At 41.8% G+C, this 22,702-nt stretch overlaps 2 protein-coding genes across 2 annotated transcripts in view; one reads left to right on the plus strand and one right to left on the minus strand.

Moving 5' to 3' along the window:
* LOC111228869 (microtubule-associated protein 6 homolog) lies at positions 1-7,821 on the plus strand. The gene is made up of 3 exons (XM_022754970.1): positions 1-803; positions 1,794-2,121; positions 6,863-7,821. Exons 1-3 carry the CDS (start codon positions 268-270, stop codon positions 6,938-6,940), a joined length of 942 nt encoding a protein of 313 aa, XP_022610691.1. The 5' UTR covers positions 1-267; the 3' UTR covers positions 6,941-7,821.
* yeats2 (YEATS domain containing 2) overlaps positions 7,818-22,702 on the minus strand; it is a 25,214-nt gene continuing 10,329 nt past the window's right edge. Inside the window, exons 16-30 of the mRNA XM_022754971.1 lie at positions 22,397-22,555; positions 20,526-20,647; positions 19,470-19,616; positions 17,593-17,781; positions 15,873-16,245; positions 15,661-15,795; positions 15,009-15,149; positions 14,367-14,517; positions 13,910-13,986; positions 13,725-13,804; positions 12,719-12,923; positions 11,897-12,132; positions 11,705-11,779; positions 11,413-11,486; positions 7,818-10,088 (exon numbers count right to left, since the gene is read on the minus strand). Of these exons, the coding sequence (XP_022610692.1) occupies positions 9,980-10,088; positions 11,413-11,486; positions 11,705-11,779; positions 11,897-12,132; positions 12,719-12,923; positions 13,725-13,804; positions 13,910-13,986; positions 14,367-14,517; positions 15,009-15,149; positions 15,661-15,795; positions 15,873-16,245; positions 17,593-17,781; positions 19,470-19,616; positions 20,526-20,647; positions 22,397-22,555 (2,273 nt within the window). The 3' untranslated portion in view covers positions 7,818-9,979. The remainder of the gene's footprint in view (positions 10,089-11,412; positions 11,487-11,704; positions 11,780-11,896; positions 12,133-12,718; positions 12,924-13,724; positions 13,805-13,909; positions 13,987-14,366; positions 14,518-15,008; positions 15,150-15,660; positions 15,796-15,872; positions 16,246-17,592; positions 17,782-19,469; positions 19,617-20,525; positions 20,648-22,396; positions 22,556-22,702) is intronic.

A 22,702-nucleotide genomic window follows, 5' to 3' on the forward strand; every position in this document is an offset into this window, starting at 1 on the left:
GCACTATCACAGACCACGTGAGAGGAATATTCAGTGACGGTCCCCGACAGTCCGGTTCATCTCTGCTGCTGACATGGACTCTTGGACAGTCTATAGTCTCAGCTTCTCAGAAACGGACGTGGAGGGAGGGCGGCACTCTGTCTGAATGTAACCTTTGATCTTTTGCCGTTTTCTGTTCTTTTTTTCTGTTCTTTTTTTGTTTGATTTTTTTTCTTCCTCCTCTTGCTTCTCTCCTCCACAAGCCGAACAGTTTAGAGGGTGGGGGGTATGGCTTGGCCGTGCATCAGCAGAGTGTGCTGCCTGGCTCGCTTCTGGAACCAGTTCGACAAATCGGACCTCTCCGTCCCGCTCACCATCCAGAACTACTCGGACATCGCCGAGCAGGAGGTGCGGTCCGTCACCAAACAGGTCTCCGCCTCGGAGCGCGCACCCGGGAATAACTACTCAACCCCGGACCCGCGCGGCGCCGGTTCCCCTCAGGCGCCCGCAGATGGCCCGGGGACCCGCGGATCATTTAGGGCAAGGAAGGAGCCCAGCTACAAGCCCCGGGAGGACTACCACCCGCCCGGAGTGCCTTTCCCCAGCGTTACCCAATACAAGCAGGATTTCAAACCCTGGCCCATTCCCAGGAAGGAGAATTTCCCTTGGATTAGTAACGGGGGGAGCAGGGCGGACAGTGTTTCGGACAGCCCGGTGAACAGTTGCCACAGCCAAGCACAACCGGGGGAGAGAGAAGAGCGGGGCAGGGGGCAGAGGTGGGGGGAGCAGCAGGTGACGGAGGAGAGCAAAACCAGCTCCTACAGGTAGGTCATGTCAACCCTCTTTTACTACTTGTTTCAGCACCTGTCGCTGTCCCCTTCCATCAGACTACTGGAGGACTTGGAGGGGTGGAGGAGGGGGTGGGGTGTGTGTGCTGATGCTTGCTTTGATGCTTCGTTAGATGCGTTTTATTGGTAGTTCATTGACTCAGCAAGCCTGCATATCCATTTATGGGAGAGTTCAAGTATGAATTTGATTTGATGCGTTTTATTTCAGGTATGTGGTCAGGAAGGAACCTTTTTGGCTTGTGACAAGAGAAAAAATGTTGACTTCCTTTCCTATTATAGGTTCCTATGAATTACCAGCAGTGCAACCAAAGGATGATTTTCTTTCCCAGACTGATTCATTTTAATATTTTAGAGGTTTGAAGAAATAAAAATTGTTTCACAATAAACAGCAAGAATTAGAGAAAAAATAATAATAATATGTGCATCAGGAATGAGTTTTTGTCACCTTGTGAACCCTCAGATCTATCTTATGACCCTTTGAGTGCAGTGGTCCAACCTCCCACATTGGGAACTGACTGATTTACCTAGAGTTATTATAATAACCTCTGGAGATTAAAGGGGGCACTCTGGTGATTTAGTGTCACAACAAAGTTGTTGAGACACTACTCTAAAAAAGCGAGGCTGAGATTTATGAGATTTTAATCATGGGTCAAGCTCCAAAAACACTGGATCCAACACTGCAAATAATGCAGCTTGAAAGCATCTTTCATTACACCCTTTAAATCTCTCAAGTACAATCCAAGATAACCCTGATGACATAATCATGGTTATTTTCCTAGACTTTAAGAAGCTCATTATAAAACACATGCGAAGCACTCGCCATGACAAATAAAGTGATCTTCATGTGTAAAATCGATAGAGTGCCCCGTTCAGTCACACTTGCCCAAGGGTGTCATTTCAAAAACAAGCCAGACTTCTGGCTGTACTGAGCCTCCATCAGCCTCTGATGTTTCCCTCTTCCTCCAGGCAAGAGTACAGGCCTTGGACGGGGGTGAAACCAGCCAAAAGTGCGAGGAAAAATCCTCCAGCTCAATACTCCAGCCCTGGGACAGAGGCCACCCATGTCCCACGAGAGACCAGCTACCAGGCTGCCTACAGCGGGGATGGCCACAGGTCCATAGGGCTGCATCAGGGGGAGCAAATCATCCGATCTGCTGTCTCCAACATACAACCTGTTGCTGTCCCCCAGCCTATCTCCACTGCCGTGCGGGTTGGCGGAGCACCCAGCCCCTCCAGCCTCCAGCAGAGCGTCCCACCTGAGAGGACCGAGTTCAGTGGAATGACCAAGGGAGAGGTAGGCAAAGACGGCGATGTTGTTCAAAATGTATACCATCCCGTTATACTAAAGCAAAAATCCAGTGTCAATCATTCAGCTAGAGGAGTGATGTTGTGCATTTTACTAAAAGAAGCTGCGGGTTCAAAGTGCTCATTAGAAAACGCTACAGCATGTTCCCCCTGAAAGTCATCTTCACCCGTCTCCCTGGTGGCCTGTTGCTGTTGGAGAGTCTCAGAAAAGTGATACAGCATTCTGTCCCTAAGCAGCTCAAAGTGACCCAGCTGTTTAAAACAGGCCATGTACTGTGTTAGGTAACACTCTGCTGGTGCTACACTCATTACTTTGACCTGAATAGAACGAGCTTGATGAGAACAAAGACGAAAACGGGTAACTCTTCCAGCTGTGCTCCATTTTGGTCAGAAAATTAAACAAATCTGCAGATAAATATACTGATGTCTGTCTGAAAACATTATTTCTGATCATGGCTGCACTGAAACACATGAGTGCTTAAATGATCCTTGTCGTTTTATTCCAACACTTAGAAATGATCTGTCAAACCACAAATCTATCTTTAGACACTCCTTCCATTCCAATAATAAAATCGTATAAACTGATTTCTCCACATTTTCTATTTCATTTATTTAAAGGAATTGATTAGGCTACATCAGTTCTGGGATTATCATTAAATGCACATGAACATGAAAGGATATCTGGCCAAGTGTTTGGAAATGACAGCTAATAAAAATACAATAACTGGGCACTTCTTTACCTTGATATTTTTCGTTTTGTCTTTTTCATGTGCTCCACTGTCACGCAACCATTTCAGCAGGAAAAAAGCACACAAACGTTTAAATGCATACCAATTCTAATGTCAAGTAAGTGTGGCCAAAATGAATGAATAAATGTTTTAAAAAATGTTTTAAAATGTTTTTAATTTTTCAGTGTGGCCCAGTGACAAAGCGATAGAATCATCCCAAATATTCACACAATTGTGGCTCCAGGTTTGTGCTCTTAGACAAAGACAGGCACATAGAGACAGATGTAGAGCGAGGCTGAAATTTAAAGCAAAACTAACTGCAACACAGCGAGAGGATTTGCCCAGTCATTTCAGTCAGGTTGTTCCAGATTAGTGCAGGATTTAAACTGGGTGAGGGGACATATATCCTAACCCCCCCCCCAATACCACCACCACCACCACCCCCCTCCTCTGTCCGCGAACGTCAGCTGTTGCAGGACAGTAAGTGAGACAGTTTTTGGGAATCTCCAGAGGTTTAGTGCCATCCCTCTTCCCCGCCCACACCACTTCTGTGCCATCTGCCAGAGGCGAGCCGGACCAGGTCAGGCTGGTTTGTCTCTTTGCACACTGTGTAGCAACAGATGCCCAAATAAAATCTTGTACGGAAAGGTATCGGGGAAGGGTTAGCAAATGTGAGTTTGTGGTAAATAGCTGTGTTTTTCCCTCTCTTCTGAAACTTTAGTCCCTTTGCGAGAGAGTTTCGGGGAAAAAGCAAGATGCCCCTCTGGTTATTTGCATAATTTTCTGAATAATGACTGCTCCATTAAGCTGTTATGTCCCTCAGTGATGGAGGTCGAAGTGAGAGATGTCAACGGCAGGACACAGACTCTATTAATAATGCTGGCCCAGTTGGAGTGAGAGTTCACGGCACATTAAGTGTGTTCGGCTGTGAGACTGCACACTGCAGTCAATATTACGCGCGTATATGTACATGTACATTGTGCTGTTTTTCAATGTTCAGGCATTTCATCAGTCATACCACAATATGCCAGGGCGACACAAACCGGCCTGGCAGCAAATCAAGTTGATCTTAGATAATCCACCCCTGTCACCACCGGCCCACTCACTGCCAACTCATTATTGACTCACCAGCCCCCTGCAGAGGTGTCTGACCAAGCATTACACATCCCACTCCAGCATGCATTACACTGGGTCATGGTGCTCAGCTGGTATTTGTGAGGGCATTTTGATGCCATTCTGTAAAAATACAGGACTATACCAAACTGTGTTATCACCAGCCGACAAAGCTTCTTGATTCAGTGTGGAGCAGAGCAGCTGATTCAAAGAGACTGGCTGTGTCTATTCATTAAAAGATTTAATGGTTAAGTCCCAAATAAGCTGCTGAAATCAAAATCAATCTGCTCTTGGTGATAAAGGAGTTGGGCAGCCATGAAATTCTCATAATTGCTCAAATCAATCTATCAAATTGCGTGCTCCCCCACCTTTAACAGATAAAAATCCATCTCAACAGATAAAAGCCGTGTCTAATTTTATGACATGCAGATGACAATTGAGTGATTAGAGCGCACTGAGCTTTGCATGATGAGAGAGCTGTGTTTTCCTGAACTTGCTGAACTCAAAAACCTAATTTAAAACATCCCAGTGAGAGGATGTTGCGAGCTGTCAAGAGGAGAGAGCGAACCTCTGTTAAACCTGAAACCCAGCTTGTCCGGCTTGTCTGGCTTAAATGGGTGCAGTTCTGAACTCTCAGCACAGTGTGTGTGTCTGTGTGCGTCTGTGTTTGTGTGTGTGTGTGTGTGTGTGTGTGTGTGCGCGTGTTAGAAATCATGGGGCCGGCAAGCGCAACACAAGGCAAACAGATTTGAGAGGATGGGCTGTTTAATCCGCAGTGTGTGTCAGGGATGAGCGAGACAAAACCGTTGAATGGGGAACAGGTTTAGCATGCAGAGTGGAAACCTCAGCAGGAAAGTCTTCTCACGACAAATTCTTGGTTGTTTTACAGTCAGCTTATAGGCAGCGTTTCCCCTGAGATTTGGGATTGTGCTCCCACAGCTCACAGACAACCCCGCTTAACTTCTGCATACAGTGTGCTGTGTTTTCACATGGCAGGGACACACACGGCACGGTGGAGGGATGGATATGGCTTTAAACTGCAAAAACAGATTTTAGGAAGCCTGTAGGGGCATTGCAGCCTTAGATGCACTTTACTGTCACCCCCCCCTTTTTCACAACTTCTTTCTCTTCAGCTACCCAGGGACGCGGCGACAGGGGTGGCACGGGCCAGAGTCAGACGGTGATAGGTGGTTGGCTTGTTAGACTCATGGCTGGATACTGAAAAGGCCAACTGTGCGCAGCCTCAGGGCCCCCGGATCAACCGCTCTATTAAGTAACTGTTAACATTTCTTGTAGGACAGCCAATCAAACCACTACAGAAACACAAAACCACTACAAAGAGACAGAAAAAAAAACACCTAAAAAGAGACACAGAGCTGCTACACAGAGACACGAAACGACTGAAGAGAGACGCAACATGACTAGAAAGACATGCAAAATGATTTCAACAAGATACAAAACAACTGCAGACACCAAATGACTACAAGAAATGTAAGCTATACTCTGTGTTTCTTTCAGTTTGGGAGTCTTGCTTCTAAATATATGAGGGGAGGGTTGGGGGGCATTGTCTCATAAGCTGCCCTGTAGGCAATGTGGAGTTACAAATAGCAGCTATTTGTTGAAATTATTTCACATTAGAATATTTAAAGCTGTTTATTTGGCATTCATTACAGTGAAGAAATCATGGAAGTATTAATAATGTCTTAATAATGAACATTTTTTAACTGAATTTACAAATGTGCCGTCCTTCTCTAAAACTGTGCCGCATTCAAATGTTTCCAAACCCACCCCTGCAGTTACCATCCATTGTTTTGCTCTCTCTCTCTCCCCGTCTCTCGCTTTCCTCACCCTTACGTCTATATCCCCAAAGCCAGACTTTCTCTTGTTTTTCTCTCCCCTTTTCTATCACTTGGACCTCTTCCCTTTTCCCACGCTGCCCAGGACTACAGAAACGTGTCCTGTGCCAAATTGGCAGGACTCTGGCAGGCAGGAGAGGAGGGGATTGCACTGAAAGAAAGACAAAAGACGGCTGAGGGGAAAGAGACGAGGATAGTGAAAGAGACAAGGAGAGAGGAATGAGATGCAGCATGTGATAGATAGGTGATAGAGAATGAGAACGAGAAGAGGGGGAGGGGGCTAGAGTACACCATTTGATGGATTATCTGTTAAAGTGCAATGTTGCACCGGGTTGCAGTCTTCTTTGGCACCAATCTAATTTAGGAGAGAGGCAGACCTGGCTGCTACACAGAGCAGAAAAGACAGTGTGTGTGTGTGTGTGTGTGTGTGTGTGTGTGTGTGTGTGTGTGTGTGTGTGTGTGTGTGTGAAGGGGGGGGGGGGGGGGGGGGGGGGGGGGTGAACACACTGGCACACCAATCTGACTTGCTGAACAACATGTACTGCCTTCCCTGCCACCCACAGCGCTGTATAGTCACATTCAAAGTGCTGCTGGGACAGCAAGCCGACAATCTCTCCAAAGACTGTCTGATAAAAGCTGCCACGCTCCACAGCAGCGCAAGTAAACTGGAATACTGTAGCTTGGCCCATTTTCATTGACAGATCCAATAATTGCTAGAAAGAATATAATACGAGCAACTTTCGGTGACATTTATTTATTAACCACAGCCTGGATAGATTCTGGTCAGGCTCTGGGAATAGCTGTCATCATCAGAACAGAGCAGCTCTAAGCAGGAAGTAGCAATACTGTCCAGGCTGCTTGCTCTCTGACAGCAGACCTGATGCTTTCTGACGGCACAGCCCAACCAGTCTCCTCTCATTTCATGGGTCCAGTATGAGCCCCACAGCTGCTGCCCTCTCTGATCACCTTAAAAGCTGCTGTTATACCTGTCTCCCTTCTCTCTCTCTCTCACTCTCTCTCTCCCTCGTCTCAGGAACATCTGGTGAGGACCAAGCTCCCTCCGAACCCGTCTGCTGTCTTTCAAAGTGGATCGAGGGTCTTCAACATCTGAGGGCTGCTCCCATTTCCAACCATTCCACTTTGATCGGTTTAAGTTTTACGGCAATCAACAGGGGAGCGTTTTCAGTCCATTCCACAACACAAGAATCTATGCAAGGGAATGTATTGTTGTGAAGGCTGTGGAGCTGCAGAGTCAGTCTCCCAAGTGGAGATAGATAGATAGATAGATAGATAGATGCCCCCCTTTTACACTCCTCCTTGCCCCCAGTTGCTATGGAAATGCATATGCATGAAACAAAATAATTTTGAAACAAGCTTTTTTTTTCTGTTTTTGTGGTTATAGACGCACAAGAAACTGGCTGCTGTGTGTTTGTTTGTATGTGTGAGTTTGTGTGTGTGCACCTGCTGACTTGTCCTTTTATTGTATATAATGTTGAGTCTGCTCCAATAATGAATGACAAGGTGTTTGCTTAGACTACTCTGTTACCCTTTGGTGTTGCTAGAAATCTGCTCGAAAATAAGTTATTTCCTCAGTATTCGATTAGTTTACTATTTTGGGAAAGTCTTGTTCGGTCTCTTATTTTGTTAATCTATTGTTTAAGAAAAAGAACAAATATATAATGTAAGTGAAATGACAATAAAAGAATATTAGGTCCTTAGCACTTTCTATCTGATGTCACTTGGCTCTTTATCTGCACTGGATTTTTTTATGGCATCACACTGATCTGGGTGGTAGTATTAGTATTGAATGAAAAGAGCAGTGATTACAGTTACCTGCTATTATTCCAAAGGTCAGGAAATGTAATGTAGTCGATGTAAATTTAATTGTAAGGAGTAGTTTATGGGTGTCATTTTGGTCAATATGCTTATTTGCTTTCTTTGCAAGAGTTAGATGAGAAGATTAGTACCACTCTCATGTCTGTGCCTTAAGTAAACCAGAAAGTGGTTAGCTTAGCTTAGCATAAAGACTGAAAGCAGAGAGAAACAACTAGCCTGGCTCTGTCTAAATTTCAAAAATCAACCTTCTGGCACCTGACTAATTAAAATGTTGCATTTTGTCTCTGCCAGTTAGACTTGGGAAACTACTGCACCTGGTTGTTGTCTGCAAAGAATTACTACTATGTAGAGCGGTATCGCTTTTCATACAACTCTCTGCAAGAAAGTGAATATGTATATTTCCCAAAATACTGAACTATTACCTTTGAAAAGTAGAACTCACCAGCATCATCTCTTTCAAGAAATAATGGTGCTGTACTCTGGATAATCCCACAAACCTACCTGTCGACAGTTTTCATTGGGACTATTTCTTTTGTACTCAGTAGTTCCAGTGGAAACTGTTCACAGTGAGGCCTGAGGATTATCCAAACTAGCACTGATGCCGTTTCTGGAAAGACAGAAGTATGAGTCTCCATCTCAACTGTATTGTGGGTTGGTAGTAGAAATCTCAGAGACAGATGTTTTCAAATCAAAACTGTCTGCATGGCCACATACCACTAAAAATAAAGTGATAAAATGTTTTTTATATAATTTGGGTGAACTGGCCCTTTAACCTTTGAGTTTAAGAGGTGTCTACATCTCTATCCCTGATTAGTTAAGAGATTCTTAAATTCATTATCCACAATTTACCCTGTGTTTATCAAAAAACTAAACAAACAAAAAAGATTTTTCTACACAGGTTTGCAAGAAATAATTCAACCATAGTTTTTCTTTGTTTATTACAAGAATATTGATTATATTTTTGGTTTGCACTGAAACGTGAAAATACAATGTTTGGGTATCTTCTACACTAATTTGGTTTAACAGGCATCACAACCACTCAGCCCAAACACTTACACTCATCCAGTCATCCACACATTAACAAAATGCAGAGCTCCACATTAAACAGAATTACTAGCAGAACATCAGCCAACGAAACACACACGAACACTCACTGTCAAAGTCATTAACTCACTTATTCTCACTCACACACACACAACTGTTAGGGCATTGCTGTTCGCAGGTGTTGATATTAGATACAAAAATAAAACAGGATTTGAAAACACCCTCTATTTCATATTGGTCATATACACTGTATACTTTACATGATAGATACATTATGGTTGTTAAACTGAACACTTAAAAGAAATTCAACGGGCTATTAAAGCTGGTTGATGAAGGAGAGAAGATAAATATTGAGACTGCCGTCTTGAATTCATAATAAGAGAATGATTTGTTCATTAGAGTATCACCTGTATCTTGACATGAGATTTGTGATAAAATCTGTCTGCGTCTTAAAAATATGACAACATGAATTTCTTCTGAAGAGCCTTAGAAAGCACTTCCTGCATGTTTGGATTATTACTGTATTTGTATGAACCTCTGCCAGGTAACACTGACATATATCAAAGGATGTTCGTAATGACGGATCATCGGTTGCCATGGCAATGGCACTTTTGAAAGAATCTCTCTGTTTGCTTTGCCCACAGTACCCACAAGACATTATGACCAATGTGACTGATAGAGAATGCTGACACTTATATGTCCATTAGTGTTTCCAACTTGCTGTAAATCTGAGGTTCATGTCTGCTGGTTAACTGAACCTTGTTTACAGTTCAGGAGACATGACAGCAGGATGATGAATGACAGAGGGGACAGCTGTCTGATGTTGTTATTTAGCCCTATAAGTCACTCAAGCTTCATTTCCCCAATGACTAGCTGGCTGTCTGGCAGGAAACACTTAATCATTAGAATAATCATGTTATGAGGTAAGCGAGAGCACAACAGCCTCAAAATCAAATAACATGATTCCCACAATGCTGTTTCTCTTGATACATTAGGATTAAATGTTACAATATACCTGCAGTATTAGAAACATTTGTTATTCTGCTGCTGTGCAGCTGCTGTGAGAAGCACGTGGAGCCCTTCTATGATCGTTAATGAATACAGTACATTAATTATTACTGCACAACCTGAGGCAACAGGACCACATCCAGGTGTGAATATTCACACAGTGGAGCTGTCAGAGTGGAGTCTCTCTGTCATAACCAGCAGTTCAGACAGTCCTCACATCTGTGTTGGTGTCAGTTACCAGCCAATGTCAGTCTTGTTGTCCTCAGTTGTCCTTAGCCAAGTAACCCATGTGTGTGTTGGTGAGGAAGTCACAGGTGGGGACGCTACTGACCGCCTGGTGGATGTTCATGGCTGTGATCTCTCTGGGAGCCCTGCAAACCCCGATGTACCCAAATTAGGATTTTGAGCATGGCTCAACACACAGGAAATATGTTTCAGACTGCCTGTTATGTCAGTGGTTGTCTTCTGAATATTTATGACTGTCTGTCATTAAATGCTTCAGCTCTGAATCAATTCACTCAGAGGTCTGTTATTTCAGTTCAGCTCCCTGCTGTCTTACATAATGTAAATAGCACAAAAGAGACAACATACTCTGCAGGCAAGGACAATAGAATTACCGATGTCTCTGCAAATTAAAATGACAAGTTCCAAAAATAAATAAATAAATAGATGCAACTCCATGGTTTCTGCATTCAAATGTTTAGTTAAGCTGGTCATAAAGGTGGCAGATATTACCAGTACTTGCAGTTATTACAGAGCACAGAACACACACTGCTGTGTTTGTCAATGAATGTAACTTTGAATAGGCCTTATTTACTGCTGATAATAACAGTAAACATAATTGAGTCAATAATCACAGAAATCATAATTATTTTTATGTCTTTGGTAAGTGATCTTGTTGGGGCATATGCAGCCACTGGATCACTTTTTGTTATTCTTCAAAAAAATATTTATAGGATAAGGCTTGCATTACTCTATATTTCTATTACTGTCAACAAATCCCATGGAAAAAATTAAAACCAACAATGCATTTGTTTATCTCTCTATACTTCTTACTTCCCCACCATGTCCTACCTCAGTCCCATAGTTTCATTTTTAAAATAAGGTGAGAAAAAAAAAATCACAAAAAAACAGCAGTGCATTTGTTTGGGACTATTTTCAGCTACAGATTAATAATCATTTGGCGCTCATATATTTAGACCAGCACAACAGTGTATGTGGGGTCAATTCAAAATAAACATCAGTGCCCATGTTCACCATAATAAGATCACCCAGTGTGTTGTTAATAGTTGGTGGACAATAATGGAGATTTATGGCACAGATGACTAAGCAGTATCAGACGTTAGATACACTGACAATATGTGTCAACAGGATCAACTCAGTTGTTTTTGGTGTTTTCATGGTATTTGTTGCTAAAATGTTAAACATAAGGCTGACATGGACAATCTACACTGTTTTACCAAATGCAAAAGAGTGAAACAGTACTCCTGTAGTTCAATAATGTTCTGAAACAGTTATTATAGAATATCTATTCATTGCATACAATTTATTGCTTTTTTTAAAATTGTTGTTAAGAATAATTTGAGTAGCAAACTGGTAGATTGGATAAGCCCTGGATACAGTATAATGCATGAAGTGAAAAATGGAGCACTAAGCAGGTTGCATGTTAGAGAGAGAGAAAAAACAGAGGCTGACCTGTTCTGAGGGGATTTGGCGTAGGCCCCAGCTAGAGCTTCTCTCAGGATGTCACTGGCAAACTGTTCTGTAGCCTGCAATGTAGATACACACACACACACACACACTCATCATTAGTCACAAAGAAACCCACTCTCTCATACGGTACAAGGTGAAACACGCAATACTGTGTGGTTGTGCATCTTATACATACTCTATATTCATCATTTCAGTCAAGGGTGTGTCAAGGTAATGATGAGCTACTGTAAATGGCCAAGTTTTTTTTCCTGTTCTGGACTGTAAAGTGACCGACCTTCAGAATCATGGCTTCGACTACTGGAGCGAACACATTCTTCTCCACCTCGACTGGCTGGAAAGTTACCCCGATCTGAGAGACACACAGGAGTCAGCACATAAAAATGGACAAAGTGGTGCCGCTTCTTTGTAGTTAAAATTCAGGCAACATGTATTTTACGCTTCTGAAGACACCAGAGAAGTTCCTGACCTGCTGAGCTGTTTCACTGACAAACTGGGCGGACATGCAGGGGCCCAGGAAGAACTTAGGCTCTGTATCAGTTTCTTGTTCCTCCTCTTTGACCTTTAGTTTCTGGCAGGGTGGAGTCACCGTGACAATGTCGACTATTTCGTCATCTGCCTCCTCTGGTTCAGTCTTCAGCAGAGCTTGCATCTGCTCCAGCCGCAACACCAGCTCGTCGCAGCTACTCAGGGTTGACGGGCACTCTGCGGACACATACACAAGTACATTTAACACACCATTTCACAAGCAGCAGCGTCGGCAGGGAAGCAGAAGCATCAACAGCTTTAGTATTTCACTCAGATTGCAGATTCTTGATGTTTGTGAGTGTTTATAACTAAGCTGAAAAATGTCTGCTTCTGTAAAATATTGCCTCATTTTACCAGTTCAACAATCTGAATATTAAAAATCATGAAATTTCTGCAAGGAGAACACAAACATAGATTATCATATTGTCTGGCTCAGGTGAGAGTGTGACTCACTGAGCTAAGCAACCTTGTCTCTCACCCTTTAGAGACAAAAGACAGACTTAATGAGAACTCTGTGTAAAAACAACATGGCTGAACAAAAACACTGAGCCTGCCCTCACACACACAACTGGACTGCAAACACATTTCTGGACTGGTAACCGCAGAAGCGCTACACCCACACATGCAACACTGAGGGGAAATTATTGATCCACTTTCAGCTGCTGAAAACAGAAGAAGAGTAGACGGTGAAATCGCAAAAACAAGCCAAACTAAATGATTTTCCTTCAGAAGCTATGCACCAAAAACACACACAGAAACTCACCAGGCTCATTATCTATCTGTGTGAGTATGTCCTCGATGGACTCGTCGTCATTCTTGCGTTGGGGCTCAGGGTCAGGTGGCGTGTAGCCCCTCTGCCGGCACCACTGAACCACCTCTCTGGTCTTTGGGGGAGTGAGGGCCTGCAGGCGGGGCGAGCGGTCCAACACGTCCTGGACAACCCGTTTCACCGCCACCGCTCGCTGAAGCTACACAGAGACATGCCAGAGTCTATTAAGCAAAAGCGTACATTAGGCCTAAAAGCTCTAAAATCCACAGACTGACACAGAATAATATTCTGTGGCTGCCAATATTTAATAATGCATTTAATCCCTCCAGTCCAGTATACAGTACCTTGCAGCCTAACTTCCCCTGTCTTTGTACTGTAAACTGATGTGCTTTGAATCCCCTGTCCCTAAGTAAATTAGTGACCTACAGATATAAATATCCATGTCTGGCCTCATCTGAGCCTTTTACCATTGTACAGAGAGAGAACAGCTAAAACATGGGCTGGTCTGTATGAGCTATTGATGAACGCATTAGGGAGAGATGAGAGGATAAAAGCAGACAGAGATACACGTCTGACCAGATAGATGGGGAGACATGAGGCAAACAGAAAGCTTGCTGAGTCAGGAATGAGCACCAAGACCGATTACACAGACAACAAAACTGCAAACAATGCAAATTATCACTGACATTGTAGATGCCCTCCCCCTGGAACCTTGAGGGTTAGAGCTAGTAAGTGGGTGCTGTCACTCTGAGATATTAACATGGTTAAATTAAACCTTCAGTGTGTTTCTTATGTTTTACAAAGGTGTTAAATGCTTCAGAATATTAGCATTTTTATGAAAAATGGAAAGAGATTTCAACTATTTGTTGTTCCCAACAAAATTTCACAACTACTGTACCCTTACAGGATTTTGATGGTACTGAGGCTGTACAGCATAAAATTTGAATTTTAACCCTTTAAACCTCATTTCATTAGGCACACAAACAGAAAAGAAAGTCACCTCTGATGCTCTGCGCTTGCCAATATTCCAGGAATAATATTGTTCTGTTGAAGAGGCACAGAATGGATGGGAGTCTTCAGCTAAACAAACAAACAACAAACAAAACCCAGTGTATTAGCTCTCGGTCTGTTTTTATATATGGAGTTGGTTTTAAAGCATAACAAATGGATGGGATGCTTGCTTACTCTTATCTGGCACAATCAGAGGGAACTTCTTCACCACAGCTGTCAGCAGCTGCATCATGGTCTCTATGTGTTCAGTGCTGAGGAGAAGGCAATTCCAAGTGTCAGGTGCAGTGAAATGTTAGCCAGGAAGAGAAAGTGTTCTTACAACCCCTTCATTAATATTCTAGTAGATATGTGATAGCTTTAATAAATTAAGCTCCACTAATGTTCCCTGAGAAATTAGTTTAGCAACCTAAAAATGAATGTTAACATCGAAGTGGTAAAATAAATATACATATATATACATAAATAAATACTGTTACACTCGGTGATGACTCAGTGTCAGTGCCAAGTACAAAGACAAATCTCATTCTGGACTCGCACCTTTTCTCTTAAGGAACAATCAATTATCCGTCCTTCTAGGAATTAATTATGCACTCCAAGTGAAAGTTGCATTATGACTTGTTCTTGCACTTACTTGATGAGGTCGTGTGTGGAGTTATCCGCCCCTTGTTCCTGCTTGACGGTGGTAGCCGCAGAGGCAACATGTACAGTTGTGGGGACAGGAACAGTCGCCGGGGGTGATGGACCAGCTGTGACAGCTGTGCCAGCACCTGGCTCTGTTTTCACTGCAGCAGCAGAGAGGGAGAAAGATTAATTTCATTTAACCATTTAACTCACACTATGATTCTGTCATGAATAGAGAAAAGACAATGATAAGAAGACAGTAGAGTGATGTTCTCTGAGATGGGTATTAAACCTCAATACTGACCAAAGTAGTCTGTTACACCTAGTACTGAAAACTGTTACTGTCTTCTTGTTTACTTATCTATTCTCTATCATCACATACTGACAGATTTTAAATAGAATTTGAATATTTGTGGAAATTATTTAAGCTCTACTATGTTATTTGTACTAAACAGTGATGCATTTGAGTTTAATCTTAACATAATTGGTAATCAAAATAAAAAGTTTTGTACAAAATTGTGTTACTCAGTAAAATAAGGTATCGAAAAATATCCTTTGGTATCATTACCAAAGAAAAATGGATGTTGGGAATAAAAGAGGGAAGGGTTGAGAGATGAGGAGCGTGGGTGGAGTGGGGATGGACCCCTCTCACCTTGTGCCAGAGGCAGGGCAAGGGAGGGGGAGGCCTGGATGGCAGGACTTGGGGAGGCTCCAGCTCCAGCTGCTCCAGGGGTGGTGGAGGAGGAGGAGGAGGAGGAGGAAGGAGTAGTGGAGACTGGGGCTTTAGACACGACTATACAGAGAAGAAAACACACACTCAGGATGGATCAATGGGCCATTAGGCAAATAGGCTTAACAGTTAGATGAAAAATGAGAGGGGAGGAAGATGGGTTTCACAGAAGCTGTTTATTACAGGGAGAGAGAGGAGAATCTATGGTATGTTTGAGTATCTGTCTCAAATCAGACTGCGTAGTCATATGCATTGGCAAAATAAACTCAGTTTAGAGAGACAAACTGAATAAAGCTGCTGTTTTCTACTACATTCACATACTCCTAACCTAATTTGAGGAAACATTTGGAAGAACAACATGCTTTATCTCAATACTTGTTCTTCAGAATCTTATTGTAAAAGATGTGGTAAACCGACAAAGCAATCAATGTCAATGCAGCTTCATGTTTTATTGAAATACCACCACTACTTCCTTTTAGTTACTTTGAGAAGTAATCATCTTGATGTTGAGCACCCAGTTGTTCTATCTGGAATGCACACTTGTTGTCCCTTTTTGTCATATAAGACACCTTACCTTTTCCAACAGGCATGAGTATGGTCTGCAACCCTCCAGACCCAGTGCCAACCCCAAGCTGTTTGAGCTGGTTGGCAGGGATAGTTAAGACTGTCTGTTGAGAGCTGGAACCTCCAGAGTGGATCTTCAGCATACCTGGACAAAACACAATGCATTCAATGCATGCATTCAAACTGGGTGGCTGATGCAGTGTGCGGTTTGTCTCTACCTACCTGAGAGAGTTGCACCAGTCTTCCCTCCTCCGGCTGCCATCCCGCTGACTAATGAGGCTGCATTGACCAATGACGTGCCGGTGCTTTTGGGAACACCCACCACAGTGCCCACTCCTGCACCCTTGGACATGCTGATGACAGGCATATTGGTAATGCCTTTGGCAACAGTTACCACAGCTCCAGTTGATCCCGCAGCACTTTTTGTCATTGTGGCAGCGTTGCCAGCACCCTTCACCAAAGTGGCCACAGCCGTCTTCGACAGGCTGCCGCTGGCAGCAGCACTGGCGCTTTTAGCTGCACTGATTACTGCTGCTTGGTTGGCTGCCACCAGGAGCGAGTGGTGCTGAGAGGCAGACTTGCCACCTTCAGCAGCCTGCAAGGAAGCCACAGAAACACAGCTGTTAACCAGGAAATAAACAGCCACATTTTGCACTCTTTCGATGTCTATGTCAGTAAACTCAGCCAAAGACTGAAAAGACGCTCACAAAGTCTTGCGTTTTAACTTTATGATATTGTTCTAATGACAAACTGCTACTATAGTGTGTGTTCCATGTGTACCATGTGTCCACATAACAATACAACACAACCACACAATGATCTCATGGTCTTGATTTTGTATATTCATTTGAAAGCTTTCATATTTATGTGGATGACAATTTTCATTTGCACACTTTAAAAACACATTTTATAGGGCGACACATCTCACTTCTTTTGAAGTTAACAGTGATTGTGTAAATTATATGTCAATTATTTATGTGAAAATACATTTTAAAATTCGCATTGGTGTTCATAAGAAAGAGAGCAGTGCTGGGAAATTAAATTCACTCTGGTTGGTAATTCAGAGTAAGCGTTAAATTCATTTTTTTCTCTAATTTGTTCATTTTTATTTTCCAATGTCATGCAACTCTGAGAGTGAGCTGTGCCGATCAGGTCACTGGTTTTATGGAATTCTCAAAGACAAAAGACTCAGTTTCTCTCATGGAGAGTCCTCATAATTCAATTAACAGTCCTGAAAGAGCAGTTTTTCCAAAAACTGAAAAGCAGTGATGAGTCCTTCTTTTGTGTTTGTATCAAAATCACTAGAGCAGCGATTATTTTTCTTTGATCGTTACATACTGTATACATATTTGTTTTTGTGCATTTGAGCCTTGAGCCTGTATTTTTCTTTCTGTGTGTTTCCATTTCTCAAGTTAATGAGGCCACTGACTCTGAAGCTGTAATCACCCAAACCCAGACCATTGCTGATGGACTGCTAACGGCTCTTCACACTCTCTGCTCTCTCTGACAAATACACAGCTGACCTTGCTACTGCACTCACACTGGATCACTTCTGTTTTCCATGTATTCATACTGCAGTGGTAAATACCGTATCACTAGAACATTTACCCTGATAGTATGAAAGTGATGAAAATTCATCAATTGGGATTATTCCTTATATAAAATATCTACTTGCTTGTTAAATAAATAGTCACTGTACTTATATATTTTATTTCATTATGAAAATAATCCTCAAATCACAAAAAAAGCATTCAAACCAATTATTTTGATTGTTGGGAAATATGGGAATTTGAAGGTCCTTCAATAGTTAGTTAGTTTGCAAGCATGAAAAAATACTTTAAATCCATTTTAATTTAACTATTGTTTAGTTTAAAACTATATTTAAAAGAGAACAGCTGTCATGCAAAATAAAACAGAAAAATATTAGGAGTGTGAAACTAGCCTGTTGTTGGCTGCCTGCTGCTGCAGCACTGACAGAGCTGGGGGTGGAGCTAGCAGCAGTGATGACTCCGCCTGTCATCCTCAATGTCGTCGTCCCCGGCTTGGACAAGTGGCCTGCTGCCGCTGCTGTTACTGTCTTGACAGAGCCATCTGACAACTTCACCTGCGCACCCTGTGAGCTGCCTACCACCTGCCAATCATAGAAAAACACTTGTAACAACAATCCACAAGAAAATACTAAAACTCTCAAGGAGGCAAATGAAGTGGCAGAAAATGCATATCACAGTAAAGCAATACAAATTCCACAGTGAATTTTCAGTCCAGACTTTGACAAACCCACACAGTTCAACCATTTCTAACAGTGAACTTTGTTAAGCATATTCATTGAAAACCTCAACAAATAACCTAAACAAGTTGTATTTAGCAGAATGTGGATACTACTTGTAATACCAACTCTGCAAACAGCCACAGTATATTTCCAGGAAGCACAAAGTGGTTGGAAATGAAGAAGGCTGCTGTGCTGTTATATAAGGTGAGAAAGATTAAACTGAATGCGGGGACTTGTCCACCTCCAGCCCTGCAGCACATGGGTGAGTGGGCTAACACCAGCTGTTGCCTGGACAAGTCCTTCACTGTTAAAACCAGCCACTCACTCACAGAAAAACTGACTACACTCAAATATAATGTTTTTGTGTCCCATTTGGACAAAAATGTTTTCAAATTTCTGTATGAAACAGTTTTAAGAGAACCCTCGGAAACGCTGCAGGCTACAAAACATACTCAAACTACACCACTCTTTGCTTAAAATACTTCATGTCCAAATTGGCTTTTTTTCCCTGAGAAGATCAGAGTACTCTGCAAATTTATTGACAGAGAAAAAAGGGCAACTTCCAGGATTGATGTGAATTAGCCATAATTACTGCTCTGATCTATGCCGAAAACATAAACATTAGTTCTAATCTGACAATCAAGGAACAAAACTGTTTTGAAACTTGAAACTGTCTCACAGCTAAGTCTAGTATACGTAGACTAGACTAATGTGCACTTTGAACATCCAAGTGACTTTGCCAGTGGCCACTAAAACAGGCAGGTCCACAAGTCAATGTGCAAAATAGTAACTTTAATGTACTTTTTTATGTTCATGGACACTATACTAACCAACATGCCTTTATACAAACAAATACAATACAAATTGTTTCGATATGAAATAAAATCATATCGGATAAAAAGAAAATACTATTCAACAGGGCTCTGTATGACCGCTCTAAGGCATTATACTTACATTTTACATTATACTTATTCTTAGATTTTCAGTATTTTGAAAATAATCCATTGTTGATTAAAATTGAATTGCCAAAGACAACATTAAACAGGAAAGCCTTTCAACCATCAGTTTAATTTGTCAACCCAACTAAATATGAATGTAGTGTCAAACTGGAAGCATAATGTGGTCTCATTCTGCCAAAGTTAAAAGGTTAGCAGACACAGATAAAATAGTGTGCAGTAGTAAGTAAGAATTAGGTCAAAGGCAAAAAAAAAAAAAGAAGATATTTCAGTGAGAAGAGAAAACAGGACAGCCGGGGTGCTCAGTAGGGACAAAAGTGCTGGCAAACACCAATGCAGGCATTCAAGTGCAAGACTCTTAAAACTGTACTAATCATTTTGTTTTTGATTACTTGATTACTTTGATTACTAACCCACAGTCAATATAATATATAGTCAGTTAATATAAAATTCTGTTTGTAGCTCTTAACTGTATCAAACCCAGGCCGTTAGTGTTTAGGGACAAAGACAAAGCAGTAGTAATTACAGCAGCTTCCACTCGGGTTGAACAGGTTACATTAAAGTCCTGCCCTTAGACAAATGCCCCAGACTGACCTGAGCCAGAATGGCCGCCTTCTGTCCAGCTGTCACACGGATGGCCTGCTGGGTAACAGTTGCTGGAGATGATGCTGCATGACCCGCCGAACTGGAACCCCCCTGCTTCCCTGAACCCTGCGCTGGCTGACCAACCAGAAATGTGCCCTGGTAAAAACGGACACACCAAGTTAGGGGTGGGGTAGCAATCCAACATCATATCATTTAGCTTAAAATCAAAGTCAGTTGAATTGTCTGAATTCAGCTAGGTAAACCACAGTGTTAACAAACAGACAAATCAGGTATCATCCCCTTTTTAAACCAATCTTTAGGCTAAGATTGTCATGCAACCCATATCATACCATGCGCTGCATTAGGACACGTTTTCATAATGTACAAGGTATGACAATTCTAAGCATGTAAAAATGTTTCTACTGCGTCAGCTGTTTAATCATCTATACATCATAGGAGCTTGCATTAAAAAAAAATGTAATTACCTTTCTTTGAAATCAATTCATCAACCTTTTAGCTCTTAACTGGAGCCTTTGTGTGTGTGTGTGTGTGTGTGTGTGTGTGTGTGTGTGTGTGTGTGTGTGTGTGTGTGTGTACTAGCTCTCTACCTGTTAAGGGGGCTATACACAATAAATCTGAGATTCTCATTTTTAAACATAGCTAGAAACATCAGTGAAATCTCTGTAGACAACCTAATTATATGCTGTTGACTAAATGCACAGACAGCACTGTTCTAAAGCTGACTGCAGGATCAATGATGCTATAATGAATGTGTCTAATTAAGAACACACCAGAATTTGAATACAAAAATCTGACATTCACTGAAGAAAAAAAAACATTATTTACAGACTGTACATACAACTCCTTTTTTGTAACTGTGGTGTCCCCACGGACAGCGATGAAGCACAAAAACATGGCTCAAAACTTGCCAGCGAATAAACACCAATGCTCTCATACACAAAAATAAGAATCCACAACAACACAAAAGACATCAAAGACAAACTTTTTGTACCAGCGTATGTATTTCTTAGTTTTGGTTTATAGCATAAATGCATCTCTACCCACCTGTGGCGTCTGTTTTAGGATGTAGGACGTGTAGGAGAGGTTGGAAGGCAGACTGCTTGAAGAGGAGGAGGAGGTCTGAGAGCTCCCAGCGCCTGCTGACGAGCTGCTCTGGGACTGCTGACCTAAATTAGAGACAGCCACATATACATGAGTTTCAAATCTGATAAACAATCCGATTAGTCTTTATAGATCATCTTCTATTCATTAATATGAGTAACATCAAATAAGTAAAAGCATATTTAGGATAAAAGATTCCAAAGCAGAGCTAGAAGGAGTAAAAGTATTTGTTTACTACTGTGAAATTTGTATTTTAGATAAAATATGGTATGCTGCTAAATCTCTTTAATCTCCCTGCAAGTTGATAGGAGTGTGCTCTGTGAGGGATTCTAGCTCTCAGTACACATTAAATACACAGCATAAAGAAACAGATGACTATGACTGACTCACTGTCAAGAAGGTAAATCTGTAGATGTGCTTTGAGTTGAAGAGTCACTTCAAAATAGGGTTTCTTACTTTTCAAACTTTATGATGCACTGAGAGCAATATTATTTTTTAATATAGCTGTCAGCAACTTGAGGCTTGGAAGTAAACGTCAAGGCAAAAGGCTTTAAATTAGATGACGAACTCTGGATACTGAGTCACCTGCACAATCAAGTAATTGTTTCAGCTGGTACCAAAACAGTTCATAAAGCCACCCAATCCAGACTTCCATGTACACAGACAACAGAAAGATAACAAGTTTATATTTTTAAGAGTTAGCTACTTATGATATTTTATGTCTGCTTAGAAATAATTTGTAGTGTGTAGTGAGAAGTTAAATTGTTCTCAGACCTCTCACACACACTTGAACATCACATTACCATATGGACCCAAACTGAATACAACGATGGTGGCCTGGGTGACATGGCCACATTCTTTTAGCAGTGTGAATGCAAATGCATCATGGGCCACATTGAAGGACTAGCAAATCTACTGATGTCCTCTACCACAGTCTAATTTGTCCTGCCACTGTTTCATAATGAATCAAAAGTATTTTATTTGAAATGGCTAAAACCTTATTTCATTATAGAGCTGTGTGCAGTGTTTTGATTTGCTCAACCCCTCCTTGCCCTGCTCTCTTTCTTTCTCTCTCTCTCTCTCTCTCTCTCTCTCTCCCTCTCTCTCACACACAAACACATTGACAACAGACCCATTTGTCATCGTCGGACAGGCTAAAACAACACATTTGATCTTTGCAAACACAAATGATATACTGTGGGATCCAAAAGTCTGAGACCCATTCAGGAATGCGTGTTTATTTACATATAGAACAGGGAAGTGATTCCAGTCTCAAGTGTTCACTTAAGATGCATGTAGAAACACATTTTAATGCCAGGTGTGAACTGACATACTTACGGCTGTCCACTTGAGATCGTATCACGCAAGACGCATGTTAATTCCAGGTCTGAAGAGGGCCTTTTTTGTCTTACAGGGTTGTTTATAGCCATAATGTTGCTAAGCTAGTGAGTTTTTACCCATATGTCCGTGGCATGTCTGCTTAAGTAAATCAGCCCTTTCAAGTGTCCAATAAGACCAACCCTAACCTTGATGAGCTGTCTGCTGGCTCATGTTATGTGTTTTGCTGCCACAAAAAGTGTGTCATGGAGCACTTTAGAAGATGGCAAGTCCACACGACAACTGCTAACAGTTGAAGAATCTCTTTTACTGATCGAAAAACACAAAATTTCCAAGAGCTTGACAGCACTGTGTAAGTATGTGACTGAGGAACAGAACGAGGGAGGTATAATGGGTAAATAACTGTTAACTGGCACTAACTTCTTTTGCCAATGTCTGTATTTAAAAGGATTAACAAAGGATGTAACATGTCTCACTTGCACTGGAGGCTCGGAGGATAGCTCCCTGTGGGATGAGAAGTAGCTTTCCCTTCCCTGATGGGTTCTTACTGTTGGTGGTCAGGTAGAGCTTGGTGCCTGGAGGCAAATTGGCCAGATTGGCCAGGTTGTTGGCTGGCAGCTGAAGAGTAGCCATCACTATGGACATATAAGGACAGACATAAAAATCAATTCTTCATATTTTTATGAGATTATATTACAAATTTTGGAATAGGAAAATTGATCTTGTTGTTTTCCTGGCTTATTTTATATATAATTGATTTCAAATAACAATTTGGCGCAAGC

Source organism: Seriola dumerili, unplaced genomic scaffold, assembly GCF_002260705.1.
Source record: "Seriola dumerili isolate Sdu_G_001 unplaced genomic scaffold, Sdu_1.0 BDQW01000226.1, whole genome shotgun sequence".
NCBI lineage: Eukaryota > Metazoa > Chordata > Actinopteri > Carangiformes > Carangidae > Seriola > Seriola dumerili.

What these genes read in the sequence shown, in the direction of transcription:
- LOC111228869 (XM_022754970.1), top strand. Translation starts at nt 268, where the DNA reads ATGGCTTGGCCGTGCATCAGCAGAGTGTGCTGCCTGGCTCGCTTCTGG. An exon ending in AGCAAAACCAGCTCCTACAG is followed by an intron (nt 804 to 1,793) that starts GTAGGTCATGTC and finishes CTCTTCCTCCAG; the next exon opens with GCAAGAGTACAGGCCTTGGA. An exon ending in GTGGAATGACCAAGGGAGAG is followed by an intron (nt 2,122 to 6,862) that starts GTAGGCAAAGAC and finishes CCCTCGTCTCAG; the next exon opens with GAACATCTGGTGAGGACCAA.